The sequence below is a fragment of the Hyperolius riggenbachi genome, chromosome 5 (assembly GCF_040937935.1).
Source record: "Hyperolius riggenbachi isolate aHypRig1 chromosome 5, aHypRig1.pri, whole genome shotgun sequence".
Taxonomy (NCBI): Eukaryota; Metazoa; Chordata; class Amphibia; order Anura; family Hyperoliidae; genus Hyperolius; species Hyperolius riggenbachi.
Genome location: NC_090650.1, coordinates 269,819,602 through 269,834,958, shown reverse-complemented (window position 1 = coordinate 269,834,958; position 15,357 = coordinate 269,819,602). Strand labels below are relative to the sequence as shown.

The following is a 15,357-nucleotide window of genomic DNA, read 5'->3' as shown; positions in this document are numbered from 1 at the left end:
TGCGACTTTAACGTCGCATCAAACGCAACGTCCCACTGTGAAAGAGGCCTTAGCGGTGCCTATCAGTAATAAAGCAAAAAACCACAGTACTATTAGCTGTGCCTATTCGTAATTAAGCAAGAAACCACAGTAGTATTAGTGGCGCCTATCCATAATAAAGCAAGAATCCACAATAGTATTAGCGGTGCCTATCAGCAATAAAGCAAGAAACTACAGTAGTATTAGTGGTGCCTATCAGCAATAAAGCAAGAAACTACAGTAGTATTAGCGGTGCCTATCAGTAATAAAGCAAGAAACCACAGTAGTATTAGTGGTGCCTATCAGCAATAAAGCAAGAAACTACAGTAGTATTAGCGGTGCCTATCTATAATAAAGCAAGAAACCACAGTAGTTTTAGCGGTGCCTATGCGTAATAAAGCAAAACAAAAATTATTAGTGGTGCCAATCGGTAATAAAGCGAGAAACCACAGTAGTATAAGCGGTGCCTATCAGTAATAAAGCAAGAAACCACAGTAGTATTAGCGGTGCCAATCGATAATAAAAGCAAGAAACCACAGTAGTATTAGCGGTGCCTATCCGTAATAAAGCAAGAAACCACAGAAGTATTATTGGTGTCTATCTGTAACTAATAATGCAAACAAACTGTAGTATTAGCAGTGCCTATCAGTAATAAAGCAAGAACCCACAGTAGCACTGGCAAAAACAATTAGAAAAAGATATCTGGAACCAGTATGCAGCAGGGATCTGCAGTCCACAGATGGGCTCACCTCAGGTGTGCTCCGATTTAAAGGGAACCTTAACTGAGAGGGACATGGATGTTTACTTTTAAACGACCAGTTGCCTGTCAGTCCTGCTGATCTCTTTGGCTGCAGTGGCTGAATCACACACCTGAAACAAGCATGCAGCTAATCTAGTCTGACTTCAGTCAGAGCACCTGATCTGCATGCTTGTGGAGGGGCTGTGGCTAAAAGTATTAGAGACGGGGTCAGTAGGAGAATCCGGCAACTGGTATTATTTTAAAAGGAAAAATCCAGATTCTTCTCAGTTTAGGTTCCCTTTTAAAGTAGTAATCCTGCATAAAAAGAGAAAAAGGCCGGGCACTGCCTGTTAAAGGGAACCAGAGAGGATGGACTATACATACCTGGGGCTTCCTCCAGCCCCATACGCACGGATCGCTCCCACGCCGCCGGCGGACGCGGCCAATTCTCCGCATTACAGGGTGCTCTCCCCATACAGATACGCATGTGGCTGCTTGCTGCGCAGCCGCATGCGTACATGTATGGAGGGAGCCCCTGTGATGCGGACAATTGGCCGCGTCCGCCGGAAGTGACGGGCCCGGTACCGGCGGATCCAGGAAGCTGAGGACGGCGGCGTGGGAGCGATTCAGGCTTATGGGGCTGGAAGAAGCCCCAGGTATGTATAAAATCCTTGCCTTTTTTCACCCCTCGTTCCTCTCTGGTTCCCTTTAAAAGCAGGGCTGTGGAGTCGGTACAAAAATGTTCCGACTCCTCAGTTTATGAAATCACCGACTCCGGGTACCCAAAAATGCCTCAGACTCTGACTTCTTAGTCTAATACTTACCAGGGCTGTGAATTTTGTACAAAAAGACTCCAACTCAGACTCCACAGCCCTGGTTAAAAGCCCTTTATTGTGGCTGGGTAAGTGGCATACAGCAGTGGGGGACGAAAAAAAGCCTGACAGCTGTTTTGCAAGGACAGAGGCAGTGATATATTTCACTGCCTCTGAAGAAGCAAGGCTAGTCCTTGTGAAACTGCTGTCAGGCTTTTTTTCCTCCCCTCACTGCTGTATGCCACTTACCCAGCCACAATAAAGGGTTTTTAACAGGCAGTGCCTGGCCTTTTTCTCTTTTTTGCAACAGTAGTATTGGCAGTGCCTATCCGTAATAAAGCAAGAAACATCCAGTAGTATTAGCGGTGCCTATCTATAATAAAGCAAGAAACCACAGTAGTATTAGCAGTGCCTATCCGTAAAAAAGCAAGAAACAGTTATTAGTATTAGCGGTGCTTATTAGTAATTAAAAAAAGAAAAATGACTGATGTGTTCATGTAACACTTAACTTTTTATATATACACCCATCAGTACTTTGAAATAATGACGTAAATCATGCTGAAGGCGGTCTATGGCACACAAAATAAATCCTGATTCTGTTACTGCTTTTATCTGAAACTTGGTTAAAGCACACCTGAACTGAGAGGGATATGGAGGTTGACATATTTATTTCCTTTTAAATAATCCAAATTCCCTGGCTGCACTGCTGATCATCTGCCTCTAATACTTTTAGCCATAGACCTGAACAAGCATGCAGATCAAGTGTTTCTGACTGAAGTCTGATTGGATTAGCTGCATGCTTGTCTCAAGTGTGGGATTCAGACACTACTGAAGCTGTAGATATCAGCAGGGCTGCCAGACAACTGGTACTGTTTAAAAGAAAATACATTTGCAGTGGGAGGGGGGGGGGGGCAGTTGTCAGGGAAAGGCCTGGTGGCACAGGGGCCCCTGCAGAGGTTAGGGGCTCTGGAGCAAATGCCTCTCTTGCCTCTATGGCAGTGCAGGCCCTGATTATAAGGTCACAACAAAATTTACCACACAGTTGCTTGTTGTGTCTTGGGCAGTGATAGAAGCTGACCTGATGTTTCTTTTAGTGTTCACAAGCATTATTATCCTGCCATTTTAAAATCCTGATATTTGTACTCTTTATTTTAGGATGGTGTCTTCTTATCTAGTGCACCATGGCTACTGTTCCACAGCAGAAGCCTTTGCCAAGTCCACAGACCAGACAGTTCAAGAAGAGCTGGCCTCCATTAAGAATCGGCAAAGTAAGCTAAAGTTCTCATGTGCTGTTTCTCCAGCATTGATTGTTCCACTTTATAGGCACATAGTCTTGCATGAAACATAAAGCTCAGCTAAATTCATAAAAACAATTTTATATTTAATTTATATTGTGATTTACTCCTGGCGGACTCAAATCACCAGAGCTGCAGCCACTAGGGCAGTTCTATAGCCAGTAGCAGTGTTAGGGAGTCTAACCCATGGACTCCTTACTGTATAGCTGGCTTACTGATCAGGAAGAGCCGCTACACTATCCAATCACTGCATTTATGTGTCTATTACTGTTTGATTCAAAATTGATTCATACACTCAGTACTTAAAGTGTACTAGAGCTGAGTGAATGAATATAAAAAATCGATATTTACCCGGGGCTCCAGCCCCATAAGCACGTGTGAATCCCTCGCCATCCTCCCGCGGTCTGCCATTCAGCCGCGATCAGCCCTGGTATCAGGCTCAGTTGCATCAGTCGTGGCCTTATGCACATGCGAGGGAGGTCCCAATCCATTTTTCATATTCACACAGCTCTGGTCTACTTTCAGCAGTTTACCCACCAAGTGCATGATTTAGATTTGTAATTTCATTACCATAAAGTATAGGAAGGCAAGAAAGGAATAGTGTGTTTTTGCCTTCCAGGGATCCAGAAGCTGGTGCTAGCAGGAAGAATGGGTGAAGCTATTGAAACAACGCAACAGTTATACCCCAACCTACTAGAAAGAAATCCTAACCTTTTCTTCACCTTAAAGTAAGTGGCTGGTCTATTGTGGCCTCTACCTGGAAATTCATAGCCTACTTTTCCCCACTTCTTGTTTCTTCCCTATTCTTTTAGATTGTAAGCTCACAAGGGTGGGTTTCCCTGCCTTTTGTCTCTTGTAAAATTCTGTAATGTTTTGTTAATCACTATACAATTGTCACTTACTATATTGTCTTTAGCCTCATCTACACGCGTAAATGAGGCGGCGATGTGGCTCGATTGATAAGATCCGACAGGTCGGATCTTGCTACCGCCGATTCCCTGCTCGTTCCCCGCGAGGGGACAATGGCAGGGAATCGAGCGGAAGATAAGCGGTGCGGGGACGAGCGGGTATCGAATCGGGTGAGCGGGGACGCGGAAGAGGCGATCCGTCGGCTAATCGAGCCGCCGGATCGGAGCCTCATCTACGCGTGTAGATGAGGCTTAAAGCCCCATCTACACAATACGATTCTTTGTACGATTTAATTACGATTCTATTTACGATCCGATTAAATCCGACATGTCCGATCGGGATTCGATTCAATTCGATTTGCCATTTTTTTTTTGCAATGGCAAATCGCATTGAATCGAATCCCCATCGGACATGTCGGATTTATTTGGATCGTAAATGGAATCGTACAAAGAATCTTATCGTGTAGATGGGGCTTAACCCTTCTATATTATGCACCAATGTCTGTATTGAATTGTATTAGCCATGATGATATATATCTTCAATAATAATAATAATAATTATGTAAATTGGCGTATGAACATGTAAATATATGCAGTGATGAATATTTCTGATACTTTAATCACAGCAGATCCTGCTGTTTAGTTGAGTTGAGTTGTTGAGTATTTTCACCACCTTATGATGGCTGATATTTCTATCATTGCTCTCTTCAATCCAAATAAAGAGTAAGATTGGCGGGGAGGGGTTGGGGGTTGGTTGAAAGGAAGCTATAGTGGATATAGAAAGTATCCTGATCCTACACTTTTGTTTGTTGCCGCCTCATGCTGAACTTGGTCAATTTTTTTCCTCAAAACAACTTTCAGCCAATTATGACATTTTTGCAAATTTTTCTGAATAAAAAAAAGAAGTATTCCATTAAAACAAATACTAAGACCCTACTGCTGCCTAAAGCGATTTAGTTGTCGCTAAGGGCTCTTCTACACTGCGTGCATTGTTCTGCGTTTTACAATGTGATTCTGATAGCGAGCAGTTTGCAAAATGCAAACCCTCAGTGTTTAAAATAGAAATCACAGGTTCTATTTTAAACTAACACCTTGGGATTGGACTGCGTTTTTGGGGGATTGATAATGTCCTGCATGTTGCTTTCTGCTTGCCATTCCCCCGGCCCAAATTAAATTGTGAAATGCAGTCGCCAAAAAATCGAATTGCAAATGGAATCGCATTGCTTTTGCAATGTAAAAGAGCCCTAAGCCATTCCTGGTTTCTTTTGTACTCAAGGTCATTGTCTTGTTGGAAGGTGGGCTTCACATTGTCAGCTGGGTTGTGTAATACAGAAGGGCGTGTTTCTATCCTAATCATGTCCAAATGAGTGTTTTCTGTGAGGGCGATTTTTATATATCATTTATATCGTATTCTCAATAAGATCACTAAGAGCGAAAGAAAAGATTGTATTTAATTGATCCAGGGCATTGCTCACTCACATTTGCGATTGTATCGACACCAGTTACAATACTTTATTTGAAATATCTGCCAAGCTGGGCCACCAATTCTTTCAGGAAACGAACGAGAAAACAGTCGTAATATAATTGTTCTCTAAAGATTTTACAGTTAATGGGCAACTTAATTAATTATACAAACATAGACTTTTGATGTATATTTACAATAATTTTTATCCTGCCTTTTCCTTTAAATACAGAGTAAGACAGTTCATAGAAATGGTGAATGGAACAGACAGTGAGGTGAGATGTCTGGGAGGTCGCAGTCCCAAATCACAAGACAGCTACTCAGGTAGACTCTTCTAGTTAGAATAAATTTGGTAAATTCATATTATTGCTACATTTCCAAATGTTTCAGTAGTGCTTTTTTTTTTTTTTTGCGTCATCTTAGAGCTCCAGATGCAAGATTGTCGCATATTAAATAGTAATCTTGATGTACTGTTAGCCAGCTGTTGCATGTTGCAGAAATTTCTGGCTACTATGTTAAATATTTTTAGTGTTAAAAAATGTTTGATATGTTTGTGTATATTTATTTAAAAAAATGCCATCTTGGTGCAGTTGGGTTGAACTGCTAACGTGAGTACAGTATAATTCCATGAATTAAATATCACCTGAACTGATCTAGCTTCACTAAACCCATGCACAGTACCAAATTTGACAAATGTTCCCCATCTCAACCCCAGGAAAACAAACATAAACATTTGGCACCAAACTTTGGCTATGGAGCACTATTTGTGGTATTGCTTAAGTTGTTTTTCCTGTGATTTGGTTGTGTGTAGCCAATCGCCATAACAGTCTCTACACCCATTGCCTAACCTTAAGCATAACCCTTTCCTTTACGCATTAACTCCTTCTTGACACCTAAACAACCCCAACTCCAATACTCACATACACTTTAGTGTTATCTCCTCCTTGGCAAAATCGCCCTCTGTTAAAAATAACCTTCCTCTACCTAAATTCTGATGCTCCTAAATAACATCTAACCTTAATCATTCATGCTACATGTAGCAATATCAACCCTCTGCACTGTGATATTATCATGGGCCAGCCACAGATCAACACCCTGCGCGTAGTGGGCAGCCATCTTTTTAACATATACCCTCCGCCATTCTCTCCCCCTGCACGTAGTGGACAGCCATCTCTTTACCATCCCCTCCACCATTCTCTCCCCCTGCACATAGTGGGCAGCCATCTCTTTACTAGTGTTGGGCGAACAGTGTTCGCCACTGTTCGGGTTCTGCAGAACATCACCCTGTTCGGGTGATGTTCGAGTTCGGCCGAACACCTGACGGTGCTCGGCCAAACCGTTCGGCCATATGGCCGAACTAAGAGCGCATGGCCGAACGTTCCCCGAACGTTCGGCTAGCGCTGTGATTGGCCGAACGGGTCACGTGGTTCGGACCCGAACGCGCTCTGATTGGCCGAACTGTCACGTGGTTCGGGTAAATAAATACCCGAACCACGTCATATCTCCGCCATTTGTCTGTGGGTTTAGCTTTGGGTAGGCAGGCAGGGTAGTTCGCGCTCCAGCCACGCTAGCCAGGGTCCCCCCCAGTCATTGTGTGTCACTGCTGGGAACAGTAGTACACCGCTCGTTCAGCCACACTATATAGCATTCTGTGTACTGTTCTGTGTCTGCTGGGAACAGTGGTACACCGCTCGTTCAGCCACACTATATAGCATTCTGTGTACTGTTCTGTGTCTGCTGGGAACAGTAGTACACCGCTCGTTCAGCCACACTATAAAGCATTCTGTGTACTGTTCTGTGTCTGCTGGGAACAGTAGTACACCGCTCGTTCAGCCACACTATATAGCATTCTGTGTACTGTTCTGTGTCTGCTGGGAACAGTAGTACACCGCTCGTTCAGCCACACTATATAGCATTCTGTGTACTGTTCTGTGTCTGCTGGGAATAGTGGTACACCGCTCGTTCAGCCACACTATATAGCATTCTGTGTACTGTTCTGTGTCTGCTGGGAACAGTGGTACACCGCTCGTTCAGCCACACTATATAGCATTCTGTGTACTGTTCTGTGTCTGCTGGGAACAGTAGTACACCGCTCGTTCAGCCACACTATATAGCATTCTGTGTACTGTTCTGTGTCTGCTGGGAATAGTGGTACACCGCTTGTTCAGCCACACTATATAGCATTCTGTGTACTGTTCTGTGTCTGCTGGGAACAGTAGTACACCGCTCGTTCAGCCACACTATATAGCATTCTGTGTACTGTTCTGTGTCTGCTGGGAATAGTGGTACACCGCTCGTTCAGCCACACTATATAGCATTCTGTGTACTGTTCTGTGTCTGCTGGGAACAGTGGTACACCGCTCGTTCAGCCACACTATATAGCATTCTGTGTACTGTTCTGTGTCTGCTGGGAACAGTAGTACACCGCTCGTTCAGCCACACTATATAGCATTCTGTGTACTGTTCTGTGTCTGCTGGGAACAGTAGTACACCGCTCGTTCAGCCACACTATAAAGCATTCTGTGTACTGTTCTGTGTCTGCTGGGAACAGTAGTACACCGCTCGTTCAGCCACACTATATAGCATTCTGTGTACTGTTCTGTGTCTGCTGGGAACAGTAGTACACCGCTCGTTCAGCCACACTATATAGCATTCTGTGTACTGTTCTGTGTCTGCTGGGAATAGTGGTACACCGCTCGTTCAGCCACACTATATAGCATTCTGTGTACTGTTCTGTGTCTGCTGGGAATAGTGGTACACCGCTCGTTCGCCACTGTATAGCATTGTGCTCTGTGTCGCTTCTGGGAATAGTGGTACACCGCTCACCCGTCACTGTATAGCATTGTGCTCTGTGTCACTGCTGGGAATAGTGGTACACCGCTCACCCGTCACTGTATAGCATTGTGCTCTGTGTCGCTGCTGGGAATAGTGGTACACCGCTCACCCGTCACTGTATAGCATTGTGCTCTGTGTCGCTGCTGGGAATAGTGGTACTGTATAGCATTTCTGTACTGCCACTGTACTGCTGCCAGTCAGCGTGTACTGTAAGGATAAGTGAAATGAGGAAGAAATCCGGTGAAAGAGGGAGGGGCAAGGGAAGAGGTGTTTCCCCTGACGGTTCACGTACAGGCCACAGGGGAGCACCCAAGAAAACCCACTCAATACCGCCCATGTTGTCCAGGACAACAACCCTCACAAATCCAAAAGAACAGGACCAGATAATTACTTGGATGACCTCTCAAGCGTCCAGCAGTGGGTTAAGCAGCACCAGCACATCACGCACGAGGTCCGAGTCCTCAGCCAGTTACAAGGAGCCAGTGGGCACAAAGCTGACACAACCGGCAGCGACACCACGCACACAACTGCCAGATAACCAGTCCGATGAATTACCTCAGGACACAATGGGGTATTCGCAGGAGCTATTCCCAGCCCAACAAACTTCCACCTTTCAAAGGTCAATGGAGGAACAGCCAGAAATGTTGTGCCTGGATTCACAACCGTTAACTGTGGGAAATGCACCGCGCACTGAAATACAAGGCGAGTCCGAAGAGGACTCGGAAACCCAAATCCCAGAGCAATTTGGGCAGGAGGGGTTGCAATTGCAGGAGGTCGGCCGACAAGATCTGGAAGACGACGTTGGAGTGTGCTGCGCAGAGGTTGTTGTGGGGAGCTCTACTCCACGGCGGTGGCCCACAATGACATATGACGAGTTTGAGGAGATGGAAGAGGAGGGTATGGACAATGTGGACAGAGACCCAGATTTTGTTTGTGAACGAGAACATCGCCGTCGTAGCAGCAGCACAGATGAGTCTGTTGAAGAACCCACTGCTGCACGAGTTCGCCTTGTGCCACAAGGTAGGCGGCGCGCAATTTCAGGCACCACAAGCGTGGAAGTTCAAGTGAGAGGCAAAAGAGGAGCAAACAGAAATCGCCAGCAAGGAGGCAGGTGCTCCAAAGTCTGGGCTTTCTTTGAAGACTGCACTGAGGATGTTACCATGGCGATTTGCAAGGTGTGCAAGACCCGCCTGAGCAGGGGGAAAAATATTAACAACCTCTCCACCACCAGCATGAGCCGTCACATGCTATCCAAACATCCCACTCTTTGGGCAAACGCGTCAGGACAGGGTACCAGAAACAACACTGCCTCCCTTGGGTTCACCAGACCCGCCTCAGCAGCAGCAGTAGCCCAGCCATTGCGTGGTTCACAACATTCACAAACATCAGACGACGCTGACACTGTCACTTTCCGGAGTAGTGCTCTTGAGGTCTCCCAGTGTTCATCAAACACAACAACCAACAGCCCTTCCGTGTGCAGCGCTACGGTTCAGTTGTCTGTGTCGGAGATGTTTGAGCGCAAGAGGAAATTGCCAGCAAATGACCCCCGGGCCGTGGCAGTAACAGCCAGCATAGCCAAGCTTCTGGCCTGCGAAATGCTGCCATATCGATTGGTGGAGACAAACAGCTTCAAGGGCATGATGTCAGTGGCCATCCCACGTTACGTGGTTCCCAGCCGCTACCACTTTGCACGCTCTGCAGTGCCTGAGTTGCATGAGCACGTGGTCAGCAAAATAACCCGAAGCTTGAAGAATGCCGTTGCCTGCAAGGTTCACCTCACCACTGACACCTGGACGAGTGCGTTCGGCCAGGGTCGATACATCTCCCTTACCGCGCACTGGGTGAACCTTGTGGAGCCTGGCAGCGATTCCTCACCTGCTACGGCACGGGTGTTGCCCACGCCACAAACAGCTGCACCGCCGTCCCTCCCACTGGATAACCGCAGCACCTACCTCTCTGACTCCTTCTCCTCCAACGCATCTCAAAGCTGTACCTCATCCGGAAACGCTAACCCAGCAGCAGTAGGATCGTGGAAGCAGTGCAGCACAGCTGTTGGCATGCGTCAGCAAGCGTTGCTGAAGCTCATCTGCCTTGGGGATAAGCAGCACACAGGGGAGGAAATTTGGAGGGGAATAAAGGAACAGACGGATTTGTGGCTGGCACCGCTGGACCTGAAACCGGGCATGGTTGTGTGTGATAATGGGAGTAATCTCATTCGCGCTTTAAGGTTGGCTAAGCTGACACACATCCCTTGCCTGGCGCACGTGATGAACCTAGTAGTTCAGCGGTTCCTGAGGACATACCCAGGCGTGCCCGATCTGCTGTTGAAGGTGCGTCGAGTGTCCAAACATTGTAGAAATTCCAGTACTGCTTCGGGGGCACTCGCCAAGATGCAGGAGCGCTTCAATCTCCCCCACCATCGCTTGCTGTGTGATGTCCCTACGCGCTGGAATTCTACGCTGCACATGCTAGCCCGCTTTTGCGAGCAGAAGAGTGCAGTGGTCCAGTACATGACGGCGCAGTACCGAGGCGCATCCGGCCAGCTGCCAAGCTTCTGTGGATCCGATTGGGCCAACATGTTGGACCTCTGCCAAGTCCTCCAAAATTTTGAGCAATCCACGTTGCTTGTGAGCAGTGACAACTCTTCAGTCAGCATTACCATACCACTGCTGTGTTTACTAAAGAGGTCGATGTTAAAAATCAAGGAAACAGCTGTCATGATGCAACTGGGGGAATCTGAAGGAGAAAACGATCAGCGTGATGGTACCAACATCAGGCCATCCGCCTCAGGGAACGCTGGCCCCAGCAGCTATGACGAAGAAGAGGAGGAGGAACAGCTGGAGTTGGAGCAGGAATTTCATGCCACCACTGACGAGGGCCAGAGCGGTGCACGTTGGACTTCCACAATTCAACGCGAATGGTCAGCAGAAGCAGACCAGGAGGAAGGTGACGACTATGATGCATCACAACAACTATCACAACGCTCACAAGAGGATGATGAGGATTCTGGTAGGACTCTGGCACACATGGCTCAATTCATGCTAGACTGCATTGAACGTGACCCACGCATTGTGCGCATTCTGGACAACACCAATTACTGGGTTTATACCCTTCTGGATCCACGGTACAAACACAATGTTCCAAAACTGCTTGAAGAAAGAGTCAGACAGGTCAAAATGGAAGAATACCAGCAGGCCCTTGTGGAGACTTTAGAGAGGAGATTGACATCCTCCCCCTCCTCTAGCCAGTTGTACGCAGACAGACTGACTTCCGCAAACCCAGGACGACCAGGAGGGCAGCAAACAACGCAAGCCGCAGCTAGTACCCAAAAGGGAATGGTATCGGCAGTGTCCTTGGAGTGGGAAAATTTTCTGACACCCATGCAGCCGCAGCCCACTGAACAGCAAGCGTGCAGATCCACCTCCAACACCGATCGCCTGGAGAAGATGGTCAAGGACTACATGTCAGATGGCGTAGCTGTGTCGAACCATCCATCTGCACCCTTCAACTATTGGGTATCGAAGCTAGACACCTGGCACGAACTGGCAATGTACGCAATAGAGGTGCTGGCTTGCCCGGCAGCCAGCGTTATGTCGGAACGCTGTTTCAGTGCTGCCGGAGGCATCGTCACAGATCGGCGTATCCGCCTCTCTACAGAAAATGCAGACCGTCTGACTCAAATTAAAATGAATCAATCCTGGATTGGAAATGACTACGCAACACTCCAGGACCCCAACCAAGTAACATGACCAATGAACATCTGGGATGGTGTTGCGTTTCCGGGCCCTGTTTATTGAACCTCTCATCTGTATTACATTTATGACTGCATGGCGGCAAAAAGCATTGCTGCTATATCCGCACGCTTTTTGTCCACATGCAAGGCCTGGGTTGTTGTGTCTCACAAAGCGTGGCCTTCTCCTCCTGCGCCTGCTCCTGTTCCATCACGTCTGCTGCTGCTGGGTTAGCGTTGCCGCGTGGTCCCTGTTTATTGAACCACTTATCTTTATTACATTTATGACTGCATGGCGGTACAAAGCATGCTATCCGCACGCTTCTTGCCCTCATGCAAGGCCTGGGTTGTTGTGTCTCACAAAGCGTGGCCTTCTCCTCCTGCGCCTGCTCCTGTTCCATCACGTCTGCTGCTGCTGGGTTAGCGTTGCCGCGTGGTCCCTGTTTATTGAACCACTTATCTTTATTACATTTATGACTGCATGGCGGTACAAAGCATGCTATCCGCACGCTTCTTGCCCTCATGCAAGGCCGGGGTTGTTGTGTCTCACAAAGCGTGGCCTTCTTCTCCTCCTGCGCCACCCTCCTCCTGTTCCATCACGTGTGCTGCTGCTGGGTTAGCGTTACCGGTCCCTTTTCCTGGAACCTCTTATATGTATTACATTTATGACTGCATGCCGACAAAAAACATGTTACCTGTGCAAAGAAAACAGACATTTCCCGCATTTAAAAGACAGTTTTCCCTTTGAAACTTTAAAATCGATTTTCTCAAAAACTATAAGCTCTTTTTGCTAAATTTTTTTTTCCTCTTGTACCCACTCCCAAGGTGCACATACCCTGTAAATTTGGGGTATGTAGCATGTAAGGAGGCTTTACAAACCACAAAAGTTCGGGTCCCCATTGACTTCCATTATGTTCGGAGTTCGGGTCGAACACCCGAACATCGCGGCCATGTTCGGCCTGTTCGGCCCGAACCCGAACATCTAGATGTTCGCCCAACACTACTCTTTACCATCCCCTCCACCATTCTCTCCCCCTGCACATAGTGGGCAGTCATCTCTTTACCATCCCCTCCACCATTCTCTCCCCCTGCACATAGTGGGCAGCCATCTCTTTACCATCCCCTCCACCATTCTCTCCCCCTGCACATAGTGGGCAGTCATCTCTTTACCATCCCCTCCACCATTCTCTCCCCCCCTGCACATAGTGGGCAGCCATCTCTTTACCATCCCCTCCACCATTCTCTCCCCCCCCGCCCCCCTGCACATAGTGGGCAGTCATCTCTTTACCATCCCCTCCACCATTCTCTCCCCCTGCACGTAGTGGGCAGCCATCTCTTTACCATCCCCTCCACCATTCTCTCCCCCTGCATGTAGTGGGCAGCCATCTCTTTACCATCCCCTCCACCATTCTCTCTCCCCTGCACATAGTGGGCAGCCATCTCTTTACCATCCCCTTCACCATTCTCTCCCCCTGCACATAGTGGACAGCCAACTCTTTACCATCCCCTCCACCATTCTCTCCCCCTGCACGTAGTGGGCAGCCAACTCTTTACCATCCCCTCCACCATTCTCTCTCCCCTGCACATAGTGGGCAGCCATCTCTTTACCATCCCCTCCACCATTCTCTCCCGCTGCACGTAGTGGACAGCCATCTCTTTGCCATCCCCTCCACCATTCTCTCCCCCTGCACATAGTGGGCAGCCATCTCTTTACCATCCCCTCCACCATTCTCTCTCCCCTGCACATAGTGGGCAGCCATCTCTTTACCATCCCCTTCACCATTCTCTCCCCCTGCACATAGTGGACAGCCAACTCTTTACCATCCCCTCCACCATTCTCTCCCCCTGCACGTAGTGGGCAGCCAACTCTTTACCATCCCCTCCACCATTCTCTCTCCCCTGCACATAGTGGGCAGCCATCTCTTTACCATCCCCTCCACCATTCTCTCCCGCTGCACGTAGTGGACAGCCATCTCTTTGCCATCCCCTCCACCATTCTCTCCCCCTGCACATAGTGGGCAGCCATCTCTTTACCATCCCCTCCACCATTCTCTCCCCCTGCACGTAGTGGACAGCCATCTCTTTACCATCCCCTCCACCATTCTCTCCCCCTGCACATAGTGGGCAGCCATCTCTTTACCATCCCCTCCACCATTCTCTCCCCCTGCACGTAGTGGGCAGCCAACTCTTTACCATCCCCTCCACCATTCTCTCCCCCTGCACGTAATGGGCAGCCATCTCTTTACCATCTCCTCCACCATTCTCTCCCCCTGCACGTAGTGGGCAGCCATCTCTTTACCATCCCCTCCACCATTCTCTCCCCCCCTGCACGTAGTGGGCAGCCATCTCTTTACCATCCCCTCCACCATTCTCTCCCCCTGCACATAGTGGGCAGCCATCTCTTTACCATCCCCTCCACCATTCTCTCCCCCTGCACATAGTGGGCAGCCATCTCTTTACCATCCCCTCCACCATTCCCTCCCCTGCCTGCATGTAGTGGGCAGCCATCTCTTTAGCATCCCCTCCACCATTCTCTCCCCTGCCAGCATGTAGTGGGCAGCCATCTCTTCACCATCCCCTCCACCATTCTCTCCCCCTGCACGTAGTGGGCAGCCATCTCTCTACCATCCCCTCCACCATTTTCTCCCCCCCCCCCCCCTGCATGTAGTGGGCAGCCATCTCTTTACCATTCCCTCCACCATGCACATAGTGGGCAGTCATCTCTTTACCATCAACTTCCCAACTCTCACTGCCATGTAGCTCAGCATTTTTCAGTTCTTCAAACGTAAATCAAACCTGTAAATTAAGAACCCAGCTGTACCTTGTTTTTATTTGGATTTACTTGTTTAGCGTATTCAGTCTTTAATTATTTGTCCTGCACTTATTTCTTTCAGTGAAATAAATGATATAGTGGGTTTTGTGGGGGCAAGAAAGCACTTTCTGCTATTGTATCCGCCCGCCAGCCCTACTCTCTTATTAACCGGTAATGGACCAATGAGTGACTGGCTGACAGCACACGTCATCTGTCTGTCTTAGTGTGTGCGATGCCTAGAATCAGCAGCACTGGAAAGCAGATGTACATATGGAGTATTTATTTTACAGTGGGAAATACATTCCCAGGCCTGGATACATCTTCTTTGTCCAATCCAGGACTCCAGAAACAAGACTATACTTCTTCCATTGCATATATTGGATAATTGTCTTTTTATGTATTAATTGCACAAGACTTATGCATTTGATGATTTTCTCACAGCAAGTAAATGTCTTTTTCTTTCTGTTTTTAGGATCGGATAGCAATTGCAGTAATGGTGTTATATCTAACAAAAGTCACCAGTCCCACAGTCGTAGTAAACACCAGCCTTCCAGCCTTAATGTAACAGAGCTGAACAGTATAAACATGACAATGTCACAGCAAATCAACAGCTATCCTAGGTAAGGACTCCCCGCTGTGAGTGAATGGACTGCTTCATTGTAAAAACTGATGACTGTCAAGCTGAATTTGTGCCTCTCTGGCAAAGCAGCCTGTTGCTTGACATATCGCGCTCTGCAGAATTACTA

At 47.7% G+C, this 15,357-nt stretch overlaps 1 protein-coding gene across 1 annotated transcript in view; it reads left to right on the top strand.

Moving 5' to 3' along the window:
• Nucleotides 1-15,357, top strand: part of RANBP9 (RAN binding protein 9) — a 99,756-nt gene that overhangs the window by 64,525 nt on the left and 19,874 nt on the right. The window contains exons 7-10 of the mRNA XM_068236918.1: nucleotides 2,725-2,837; nucleotides 3,484-3,592; nucleotides 5,467-5,558; nucleotides 15,084-15,231. Coding sequence (XP_068093019.1) covers nucleotides 2,725-2,837; nucleotides 3,484-3,592; nucleotides 5,467-5,558; nucleotides 15,084-15,231 — 462 coding nt within the window. The remainder of the gene's footprint in view (nucleotides 1-2,724; nucleotides 2,838-3,483; nucleotides 3,593-5,466; nucleotides 5,559-15,083; nucleotides 15,232-15,357) is intronic.